Here is a 12726-nt window from a genome sequence, read left to right as displayed (position 1 = left end):
AACTAGTTTCATTTTACTCATAAATAACAATATTAGTACCTGATTCACCATCCTGGTAGTGTAACATCTCAAGGACTAAAAATTATTTTAGATGTAACTGAAAACATTCAAAATAAAGTTGGTTTAAATAAATGAAGTTTAGGTGGCGCCTGGGTGGCTCAGTCGTTGGGCGTCTGCCTTCGGCTCAGGTCATGATCCCAGGGTCCTGGGATCGAGCCCCGCATCGGGCTCCCTGGTCTGCGGGAGGCCTGCTTCTCCCTCTCCCACTCCCCCTGCTTGTGTTCCCTCTCTCGCTGTGTCTCTCTCTGTCAAATAAATAAAATCTTTAAAAATAAATAAATAAATAAATAAATAAAAAATAAATGAAGTTTATTATAGTTAGAAAAATATCTTTGTAGTGATGCTAAACATCAGAAGTTTGGTAAAGTTACTACACAACTAAGTAATAGAATGCCACAAACTTTGAGGTTTGGGGTGGTTGGAATAAAATGAAACTAAATACTGTTCTTATGAAATAAGTTTAAAAAGAGTGCTTTTGATGAGTTTTTCCATTTGGTTAGAATCACCAGTCTTGTAATAATGTGGCCAGGAAAATTCTTATTTTGTGGCTGTTTTTTGTTTAAGTTTATAGTACTGATTTTACCAATCATGTCATCTGTATTGGAAAGGTGACTACACTGAGACCTGCTAAGACTTGAATGCTTTACTTAAAAATAACCACCTTTCAAAATGGGAAAGATGACTTGGGCCCCACTGAAAATAGTTACCATGGAATAGGCTGTACCAGGGATTAGAGACTATTAAAAATGTTCTGAGAACAAAGGAGGATAAGGAAGTAAATTAGAAGATTATGCATGTATTGGCTATTCTCTACTGACTATTCTACCTTCCAAAAAGAGATTTTAGAGGAGGGGCTTCTTTTTGGCTGGGATACCATGGAGGGGCTATTAGCAAACCGCACTGCTACCTAAAAACTGCTAATTTTTATAAGAAAACCATAGCACTTATGTTGGGGAAAATCAGGACTTCTACCTTATTTCAAGGTCAGGAACGTATTTAATTGCAAATTCTATATAAGAGTAAAGTATTCTATCTATGGAGAACTCTGAGGTTAATGAAACTCTTTAAATTTAGACATGAATTTAGTTAAAAATAATATTTTAAACTTTGAGAAACAGAAACAAAATGTATTAGATTTATCCAAAATCATGTTATAAAGCTTTGGTCTTGAGAATAGTGATATACATCACTATCTATATATATAAGTAAAACACTACATATATATGTAAACGTATCACTATATATAAATATATTTAAGTAGATAAATATATATATAGGTAACTACTCTCAAGACCAAAGCTTTATATGGCTCTGTTTTTAAAAATGTGAGTCATTATTTTCCAGCTTTTAAAATGATAAAAATTCTGGGCACGTGGGTGGCTCAGTTGGTTAAACAATGCCTTTGGCTCAGGTCATGATCCCGGGGTCCTGGGATTGAGCCCCACATTGGGCTCCCTGCTCAGCGGGAAGTCTGCTTCTCCCTCTCCCACTCCCCCCTCTTGTGCTGTCTCTCTCTCTCTCTCATTCTCTTTCTCAAATAAATAAATAAAATCTTTAAAAAAATAAAAATAAAATGATAAAAATTCTGTGTATGATAGTGTCATGAAAGCTATAGGTTTATCAATGCCTATTGGTTTAATTTGATTCTTCTTGTCTTTATTATTGTCCATGTAGAGCTAAACCTACTTCGTAATGTTGATGCTAATAACACTGAAAATAGCACTACAGTGAAGAATTCTAGTTTGTTGAGTGGATTCAGAGGAGGTTCTAGTTACAATCATGAAACAGAGACTATCTTTGCATTACCAAGGATGCAGCTTGAATTTAAATCCATTCATGTTCAAGAACCACAGGAACCTTCATTACAGGGTATGTGGAAAAATAGTTTCTAAAGTTACTAAGAAAATTCTAAAGGAACTTCCAATTACTATTTTCTCACAGGTTATTTGTGTAATAGTGATATAGTCTAATGAAATTGATTTGCTTAGTCAAATTTTCTTCCCAGCTATCTGACCTATAGCAAATAATTTAATCCATTTGTGCCTCTTTCTCCTCAGCAAAATGGGGGACAATAATAATGTATTTCATTCAGAGGGTTTTTATGAGGAATAAATGGCGTGTACTTGGAAAGTGCTCAATAAACTGTCATCATTTGTAAATCACATACAGAAACTACTCAGTTCTCTATAGTTGCATTCAAATGGATTCATTTACATGAACCCATGTAAATCCCTTATTAACAGGAAGAGAATGGGACTTATCTCATTAAATCTTTTCATATAGAACTTTGCCATTGCAGATGCCAGCCTGAAGCCGAAGGTAGAATGTAGTGTGGTGACAGAGTTCACTGACCACATTTGTGTGACTATGGATGCTGAGCTCATCATGTTTCTTCATGATTTAGTGTCGGCTTATCTCAAAGAAAAAGAAAAAGGTGGGTAGCATATTCTTTTTTTTTTTTTCCTTTCCAATTTCAGGAAAGGCAGTTGTCAGTGCCATTCATATGGATTTTTATGGTCTAATGATAAAATGAGTGGAATGTATCTCCTTCCTTTGAGTTGTAAATATCAATCAATGAAATAAATACAAATAATATATTAGTAAAACTGTGTGACAGACTTTCTGAGTATCTGCTATGTCCATGACACTCTTTCTAAACATAACTCACACTGAATGGTGTTTTATACTTTACAAAATGTCTCCATATACATTATCAGGCCTTGTAGGAGAATCTCACAGAGGAGGAAGAGAAAGAAAATCTCTTTGAGGAAATACTGCTAGTCAAAGTGAAATGGCTAAAGAAACAACTACATAATGAAATAGCATGAATTATATACATTGTTAGGAAAACTGAATTAAATGAGTAGATAAATCTGTTTAGAATGCAGAAAACCTATCTTTTCATAAATAAATTAGACTTGTTTTTATGAGCTAGCAAACATTGGTTTATCCCCTGGAAATTTACATTTGTCCAATAAGAAACATATGGTGACCTTAATATCCATATAGAACTGGTTGAATAGGGCGCCTGGGTGGCTCAGTCGTTAAGCGTCTGCCTTCGGCTCAGGTCATGATCTCGGGGTCCTGGGATCGAGCCCCGCATGGGGCTCCCTGCTCCGCGGAAAGCCTGCTTCTCCCTCTCTCACTCCCCCTGCTTGTGTTCCCTCTCTTGCTGTGTCTCTCTCTGTCAAATAAATAAATAAAATCTTAAAAAAAAAAAAAAAAGGAACTGGTTGAATATATTATGGTGCCCATATAATGGAATGGAATACTCTGTAGCTGTTTAAAAGATGAGGTAGTCGGAAATATAATGATATGGAATGGTGTCCAAATATATGGTCTTTATTTACCCAGTAATTATTTATTGCACAAATATATAAATATATAGTAGTAAAATGACAGGTGTGATTTTTTTTAATTGCTTGGAATACATGCTATTTGTTTAGGTCGCCCTATAATACTTCATTTTCCTAATGAGCAAAAATACAAAATTTGGCTAGCAGGTATTTCAAGATGGCCTCATGATGAATGTTTAAGTGAAGTTTTAGATATCAAAAAACAATGCAAAAGTAGCGTAGCATAGATTGAATTGCTGCTCCATTACTATTCAGTTTAGATGTGCCAAAAGTCCAGTAAGAGTAAAATCAGTAATGATGACTGGAAGAAATCTATGAGACATTAGTTGAAACTTAAATGACTAAAACCATGTAATAGGAAATATTATATATAAGTAGATCCAGTCTTGACTTACAGCACCAACATATACCAGTCCCTGGTAATCCTCTTGTTTTTCTCTCTGCCTTAATATTTAAACTTAATGTGTAAAAATAACAGACTCTAAGTAAACCTGTGAAGTTCAGAATTCTTTTCTAGGTAACTATAGGTATGTCTATATAAAAGCCTGCCAGATTTCTTTCTTGCAGTTATTATGTGAAGTCTTTGTCATTTTATGAAATACTGTGTTGGTCTTGGTCTGCCATGAACTGTGCATATTAAAAAACAAAACAAAACTTTCTTTTTAAATACAAACTGTTGCACAACAACAAAAAAGAGAGAAACAGACTCAATGAGAACAAACTGGTGATTGCCAAAGGGGAGAGGAGTGGGAAGATAGGTGAAATGGATAAAGGGGATTAAGAACTACAAACTTCCAGTTATAAGATAAGTCATGGGATGAAAAGTACAGCATAAGGAATATAGTCAGTAATATTGTAATACACTTCTCGTGGCAAGCATTTCAAAATGTATATAATTGCTAAATCACTGTGTTTTACACCTGAAATTAATTTAATATATATAAATTATCTTTAAAAGTAGAAAAGCAAACTTATGTAACATTCTTTCAATGGGAAAAAGGAAATGGGGACTTGATTATCAGACTTACAATACCAAGTGGTATTATTTTTGGGGATTTCAATTATAAATAAAAATATTTAAAATAGCTATATTTTGTAATTAAGAACTAAAAGCAATTAGTTTTGACCAAAATAAGCATAAACTTGCCTGAGAATAATCTTTAACAGCATGTAAGACTAGACCAGAATCAACATACTTCTAGAACATCAAGATAAATTATAGCACTGTAACGACTGCCAGTAATAAAAGCAGAGCGACTGTGAGGAGGCAGTAACTGAAGGCATTTATATTCTTATGTAGTGTGAACCTAAGGACAGTTTTATTCCTAGGCTCATTCGCAATCAACATGTTATCCCTACTGCTAATTCACAAAAAAGTTAAAACCAGAGTTACATAATGACTATCATATTACCTAATTTATTAGTTATTTTATGCCCAATTTGTGTCTTGAAAACCTATGCTCTAAGAGAAATGCTATATATACTAAAGTTTGCCAAATGAAAACTACCTTTGTCTCAGATTTTATTTTAATTTTATATATATTATGATCACCAATTTAAAAAGAATTTGTCCTTCATAAAACATTTGAGTATTCACTATAAAAAGTGAAAGACTGCTTACATAAAAAGCTCCTAAGTTAGTACCAGTGTTCAAATATATAGAGGGACATTAACATCCTAAAACTATGGAGTGGTACACTTTACAGTTCACTCATTTAAAGTGTACCACTCCATAGTTTTAGGATGTTACTGTTCAGCTGTCAGCTTTAACAGCTTAAACATGTTAATGTTCAGGCTGTTAAAAAATGTCCACCTGCAGCCATTCTTCAGGAAACCTCAATTTCATTGCCCTATGCTTGCTATCAAATCTCGGCATTCTTTACCATTAGTTTTAACCACACGAATGCTGTAAAATATATGCTATTCCTCAAAAAAAAATGACATGTTAACTTTGACATTGTCTTTCTCTAAGAAATACCAGTAACTGGCAGTTATTTATGGCTTATTTTAAAATACTAGTTTTTCAGAAAGGGAATTAAATGAGACTTTGGCCAGTTCATAAGTAAAATGATAAATGGAGCCTATTATACTGTTCATATGATGATTTAAAATAAATTTATAAGATATATATTTGTAATATTAATCTATCATTTTCATTATAGCCATTTTTCCACCTCGGGTTTTATCTACTCGACCAGGACAGAAAAGTCCAATTATTATACATGATGACAATTCCTCTGACAAAGACAGAGAGGACAGCATCACTTACACTACTGTGGACTGGAGAGATTTTATGTGCAACACATGGCATCTAGAACCCACTCTCAGGTAAGTAGTGGGTGTATGTATTTACCTGTACCCTACGGCATTATCATGAGGAAAAGGTCATAAATAATGTAGCAAGTTAAGTATGGTTTACCAAAAACAGTTTTTAGGAGGTGGCTACTTATAACATCTCTAACTTCTGGCTGTCTCTTCTGCTCCTTTCTGCTTTCTTTTAAGTGCTTCTAGCGCAAGGCAGGAGAAGCACAAACACTGCGACTAGCTCAGCACTCTCCACTGAGTGACATCCTCTCAGTCAGTCACTAGAACATGAGAATGACTCCACCTCCACCGTTGCTGTAATTTCTTTACCATCTTTTTTACCAGGACATTCTTTTCAGGTGTTTGAGGGACCTGCAGTAAACTTTTTGTTTCTCAGTTTGGGAAGATACGGTAACGGCCGTACATCATCATTAAGGAATTAATACAGTTTCTCACACATGTCCCGACAGCGTGTAATAGAACCTATGATGTCACAGGGTCGTCTGGCTGCATGCTAAGCAATATAGAACCATCCCTGAAATATTGAATTTAATGCTGTCAGATTCAGGTTCATTTACAGAGACATGTTCTACTACAATCATGATCCCAGTTATATCAACTTATTTTCATATTAAAATTTCAAAAGTATTTTCTAGTCTTAATTACATTTATAATGGCTGCTGTAACTAGTGGTACTTGCATTGTTTGTCCTTGTTTATGGTTAGCACTCATAACCTTCCTGTCATTTTCCCCTTTCCTCTCATCTGCTTTGTTAATCAGATTTTAACTGTCTGAATCATGGAATAACAGTATCAAAAAAAAGTCCATCGTACTCTGACACAACATTCTGCAGAACAATACAGATTTCATTTAGATAAGGTTATTATTTCAGACATTTATGCCACAAAATAATTCCATAGCAACCAAATATCCATTATACAGTGGACTCTTGTATAAGAAGAAAGTAGTAACTTTGTGTTAATAATTTGTATGTAATAAAATTTGGCATTAATTAACAGTACATATACTCATGAGAAGTATTAACAGTGTCAATACTCAGAACAAAATTAAAATATTGCAAAGATCCTAATGCAGAAAACTACTTAGAAAATTTGTTTTGTATTTGTAAATCTATGATGAAATTAAGTATCTTTTAATTTCAAATGAGCATAAAAAGTTTGATTTGCCATTCTTCTTCTTCTTCTTTTTTTTTTTTTTTTTAAACATACCATCAGGAGACTAGTTAATGTGGTGTAGTGGTGGAGAGCACGTTGAGGAACTCTAGCTCTAAGTCCGGTTGTCTAGATGGCATAGTGAACTAAATGATCTTGGCCAAAGGACCTAACCTATTTCTGCCTTAGTTGCCTCATAAGAAAAATTCGGTAAACAGTATTACCTACCTTGTAGGGTTGTTACAATAGTTAAATGAGTTAATTAATGCAAAATGCTTATAACTGTTTGAGTCTTAGCAGATCAGTGCTTCATACCGCCTTTTCCCTACCCAAGTTCAGAAGCAATTGAAACAGTGGGAGAGAGGAAGCTGGAAATCAAAACGACAGTTTTAATAGTGATAAAGCTCATCACAGAGAATATGGTTTGGATGTCTGGCAACAATGGCCTTCTAACCACGAAGTCCAGGTTTGGACTTACCTACAGGGTCTTCATCATGCAGAACACCAGAGTTGTGTGCCCACCCCCACCTTGAGTTCTGCATTCGGCAGCTCTGTGAACTCACCTAGCCACAGAGAGCCATCAACATTCTGGGGCTAACTTATTTAGGGTCCTGTCCTAGAGAAACCTATTGCATGGAGCAAAGACCAAAATGAGCAGCTCTTAAGAGTAGATAGGGAAGAGGGTACTGAACTACACAACCCAGTTCCTCTGTTAACTTGCCAATCAGATTAAGTCATTAATACAGGAGCAGAGAAAGGCCAGAAGTGTTTCACTAATAGCTGTTCCTCTATATGGAAGGAAATACCAGGAATAGGAAGAAAATGGTTCTTCCTTCAAACATGTTTAGCACATAGCAAACACTCATGAAATCTTAGCCTTTTTTACCCCACATTATGTCACATATATGTTGAACTCTTATTTTTTTTCTCAGCTTTATTGAAGTATAATTGATAAAACATGTAAGATATTTTAAGTGGACGGTGTCATAATTTGATACATATACACATTGTAAAAGGATTCCTGCCATCAAGTTCATGTCTTTTAGAATGAACCAGATGTTTTTTAAATGTCAGGATGACCCTGTAACTTAACAGACCTAAAATAAAATAATCAGAATGAAATTCACTTAACTCCACTGCTATGTGTATGCTCTCAAGGATACTTATAATCACATTTTTTAAATGCTGTTATAGTAAACCCAGGAATTGTAGCTTAGATTATTCTATTGAGAATAGACTGTCTTGAGCATATTATGGAGGCTTAGTGATGTTCTTGAACCTACCTTCAGAACTGAGTTATGGCACTGTATTCCTTAATACCTATTATTTATAATTTTAGATTAATATCTTGGACTGGAAGAAAGATTGATCCAGTGGGTGTTGATTACATTCTTCAAAAACTGGGCTTCCATCATGCCAGGACTACTATTCCTAAATGGCTTCAAAGAGGAGTCATGGACCCACTTGACAAGGTTCTGTCAGTACTTATAAAAAAACTCGGTACTGCACTACAGGATGAAAAGGAAAAGAAAGGAAAAGACAAAGAAGAACACTAAAAAAGTAACTTGATCTGTGAACAAATTATGATTGTGTCCATTAAGTTTTATTACACTGGAGTGTTTTTTTTTTCTTTTGTATAGTAAAATTATTTTCAGTATAACTTAAAATAACTCTAATTTTGTGGCCATTATATTGAAAGTTTGTAAGTTAACCTGTTTATTCTAGTTCCACCATTCTGTATACAATGAAGTATTGCATGATAATGTAAATTTTGTGAAAAACTAGATTAAAATATATAAATCTGCTCAGTAGGGTTTATAATTGTATTATGTGCAATATGATTCCTGCATCTTTAAAATATTTTCAGAGTAACTGTGAATTTTTGCTATTGGCCATAACTTTTAGAAAAAATCTTGTTGATAATGTGATTTTTTTTTTTTTTGGTCATTAATTGCTTTTTCTTTTTTGAAAATGTAGTCTTGTAAAAATACCTATTTGTATATAGTTCTAGTAATTGTGATATGATTACCACTAAAATATTGTTTGTAACTATTGTAATAAAGTCACAGTAATTGGTTTCACTCTGTAGTTATTTTTGAGTCTTTTCTTCCTTTGATAGCTTATTTTTATAACAGATGCCTAACCTGTTATTGAATGTTTTCATAGAAGATGATTAATACCTTTAAAAATTAAATCATGGAAAAAGATCTTTCATGAAATGAATTTTAGCCAAAACTTTACTTTTCTTCATAACCTGTGCACATCACTTAAACTCCCTGAATTTAATCTTTAAAACAGAGATAGAAAATCTCTTATATCCTACAATGCTTTTGAGGATCAAATGGAATAATGTCCATGAAGGAGTCTGCTAAATGCTAAAGTAGGAACAGGAACAAAAAAATTGCAATTATTATCCAAACATGTAGATCCTTCTGAGTTAACTCACCAATTATACAGTGATATGAGATAAATAATAAGGTAACTACCTTAAGATCTGTTACTTTATTCTTTGGCATGTTCTATTTGTTTTTTATAGAATCAGGTCAGTTCTACGGCATGTAAAAAAAAATCAAGGTGTATAAAAAGAGGAAATGAAAGATGTACAAGATGAGTCTATAAAATTATTTATCAAGTGGCTATTTCCACAGGCACAATAAACATTTTTGTCCTGGAAAAAAAAAAATTAAATCATGGGGTCGCCTGGGTGGCTCAGTCGGTTAAGCCCCGAACTCTTGATTTCATCTCAGGTCATGATCTCAGGGTCATGGGATCCAGCCCCATTTCAGGCTCTGTGCTCATCACGGAGTCCACTTGTCCCTCTCTCTCTGGCTCCAACCCCCCTGCACTCGCTATCTCTAAAATAAATAAATAATCTTTTAAAAAAAATTCTTGGGGGCAGAGTTAAAATGGAGAAGTAGGGGGAACCTGGGTTTTCCTCATCCCTCGAACACAGCTGTATTGAGGTCAGATCATTTGGAACATACAGGAAATCCATCTGAGGATTGGAAGTAGATTCTCTGTGTTTGGAGGGAGACAGCGTGGCAGGTCCAAGGTGCTGTGGAAGTGAATTGGGGTAGACAAAAGCTTCAGAGACGTGGAGGGAAGGAACCCTTTTCTCCAGGAAAAAAGGGAGAGAGGGGGACGGGGGTGAGAGTGTGTGGCGTTGGGTTCGCACAAGATGAAAGCCTCTCGGACCACAGACTGGGGAAATGGGAACCGAATATCGCAGGTTTTTGCAAAACTCGAGTTTTGGAAGTGTGTGACCTCACCGGAGCAGAGCTGTAGCCTGTGCTTCTGGAGAGGAGGGCTCTGGTTCAGAGCACGCACAAAGTGGTGCAGGGATCTCCTGGGTTGCGCTGGGAGAGAGATCATTCCTATTGGGAATACATTTGGAAGAGGATATATTGCCTCCCGAAGGACACAAGACCATGCAGGCGCCAACAAATGGCCTTTCATTGGCAGGGGACAAAGGTGTGTGCAGAGGGTGGATGACCTAATCACTGCTTTTCATGGTGCCACAGCATAGAATCCATCCACCATGCAGGCGTGGGACTCTTTTTGTGGGAGAAAGGGCACTAGTCAGAGACCAGCAAGACTCTAACCCAGAGGAGGCCTAGGTGCCGGCTCCTTTAAGATTTGGAATTTTTAATCCCAGCCACACCAAAGATAAAACGCAGCAGAGCTGTGGCGCCAGGCACACTGAAGGCCTTTACTTTTCGATGAGGGCTTCTGAACAGGAGGCGGTGTGAGATTTCCCCTGTCGGTGGATGAGAGAGTGGGGTGGCACCATATTGCCCTTGCTATCCACACGATTGGACCTCAGAGAGCAACACAGCAGCCCCAAGTAGAGGTGGGAGCCGCTTACACCAAACCCTGCCCCCCTGTGCTTGGCAAGTGGTTTTTCATCTGGGCAGGATTGACTTTGAGCCAGCACAGGGTGCTTCTCCCCCAGAAGAGCAACACAGACAGCACCCCGCATGCCCCAAGTCTACCGATCATACAGTGCCTCACAGCGTCCCCTTCAGTTCTGGTGCAAATAGGACCAGGCTGTTGTTTTTGTTTTGTTTTGTTTTCCTTCGGAATCACATTTATAGGTTTTTGTTTTTTGTTTTTTGTTTTTTTATTTCCTTTTCTCTCTCTCTCTCTCTTTTTTTTTTTTTTTGATCAGACTTTTTTTCTTTTTCTTTCTTTTTATTTTTTCCTTGGAATCAGGCTTACAGTCTTGTTGTTGTCGTTGTTGTTTGGTTGCTTGGGTTTTTTTGTTGTTCTTTCTCCTTTTCTCATGCTCTCTCTCTCAATCAGGCCTTTACCCCCCCCCCTCTTTTTTTGTCTTTCTTTTTTTTCCATGCTTTTTTCAACAAACAGATCAAAGCACACCTAGATAAAGGTCCAAACACTCTCCACTATAGGCAAGGAGGAACTCTGCAGAGGACGGACCAGTGGGAAAGAGCAGCCAAAACCCAATAGCAGAGTGCACACAGCATACACCAGAAACACTTCCTGAAGTGCCAGGCCCTAGACAGTGTAGGACCTCTTTTTAATATAGCATTACTCTAAGGTGCAGGAAACATAACAAGCTTTCATAACATGCAAAAGGTAGAAACTTAGCCAAAATGACAAAGATAGAGGAACTCTCCCCCCAAAAAGATCAGGAAGATATCATACCTAGGGACTTGCTCAAAGCAGATATAAGCAATATATCTGAACAAGAATTTAGATCAAAAGTCATAAGACTACTAGCTGGGCTTGAAAGAAGCATAGAAGACACCAGAGAAACCCTTGCTGCAGAGACAAAAGACCTAAAAACTAGTCAGGCTGAAATAAAAAATGCTATAACTAAGATGAAAAACAGACAGTATAATCACAATGAGGATTAAAGAGGCAGAGACGAGAATAGGTGATATAGAGGATAAAATTATGGAAAATAATGAAGCTGAACAGAAGAGGGAAAGAAAACTATTAGATCACAAAGATAGACTCAGGGAACGCAGTGATTCCATAAAAAAAATAATAATATCCATATCATAGGAGTCACAGAAGAAGAAGAGTGGGGAAAAGGAGCAGAAGGCTTATTTGAAGAAATTATAGCTGAGAACTTCCCTAGTCAAGGGGGAAAACAGGCATTCAAGTCCAAGAGGTACAGAGAACTCCCCTCAAAATCAACAAAAAGAGGTCAACACCATGACATATCATAGTGAAACTTGCAAAATACAAAGATAGAGAATTCTGAAAGCAGCTAGGGAAAAAAGGTCCTTAACGTACAATGGTAGAAACATAAGGCTGGCAGTAGACCTGTCCACAGAGACCTGGCAGGCCAGAAAGGACTGGCATGATATATTCAGCGTGCTAAATGGGAAAAATAGGCAGCCAAGAATACTTTACCAGCAAGGCCATCATTCAGGATAGAAGGAGAAATGAGGAGTTTCCAAGACAAACAACTAAAGGAGTTCATGAACACTAAACCAGCCCTGCAAGAAATATTAAAGGGGACCTTTTGAGCAGGAAAGAGAAACCAAAAGTAACAAAGACTAGAAAAGAACAGAGAAAATCTACAGGAACAACAACTTTACAGACAATACAATAGCACTGAATTCATATCTTTCAGTAATTACTCAGTGTAAATGGACTAAATGCTCCAATCAAAAGACACAGGGTATCAGAATGGATTAAAAAAAACAAGACTCATCAATATGTTGCTTACAAGAGACTCATTTTAGATGCAAAAACACATCCAGATTGAAAGTGAGGGGGTGGAGAACAATTTATCATGCTAATGGACATCAAAAGAAAGCTGGAGTAACCATACTTACATCAGAAAAACTAGATTTTAAACC

At 36.3% G+C, this 12726-nt stretch overlaps 1 protein-coding gene across 1 annotated transcript in view; it reads left to right on the top strand.

Moving 5' to 3' along the window:
- The window catches only part of BLTP1 (bridge-like lipid transfer protein family member 1), a 196835-nt gene extending 187862 nt beyond the window's left edge, over nt 1-8973 (top strand). The window contains exons 82-85 of the mRNA XM_081813121.1: nt 1735-1929; nt 2360-2494; nt 5579-5744; nt 8232-8973. Of these exons, the coding sequence (XP_081669247.1) occupies nt 1735-1929; nt 2360-2494; nt 5579-5744; nt 8232-8448 (713 nt within the window). The 3' untranslated portion in view covers nt 8449-8973. The remainder of the gene's footprint in view (nt 1-1734; nt 1930-2359; nt 2495-5578; nt 5745-8231) is intronic.
- The last annotated feature ends 3753 nt before the right edge of the window (nt 8974-12726 follow it).

This window comes from Leptonychotes weddellii, chromosome 2, assembly GCF_054177405.1.
Source record: "Leptonychotes weddellii isolate Sample4059 chromosome 2, ASM5417740v2, whole genome shotgun sequence".
Lineage (NCBI taxonomy): Eukaryota > Metazoa > Chordata > Mammalia > Carnivora > Phocidae > Leptonychotes > Leptonychotes weddellii.
This window is presented reverse-complemented; position numbering and strand designations above follow the sequence as displayed.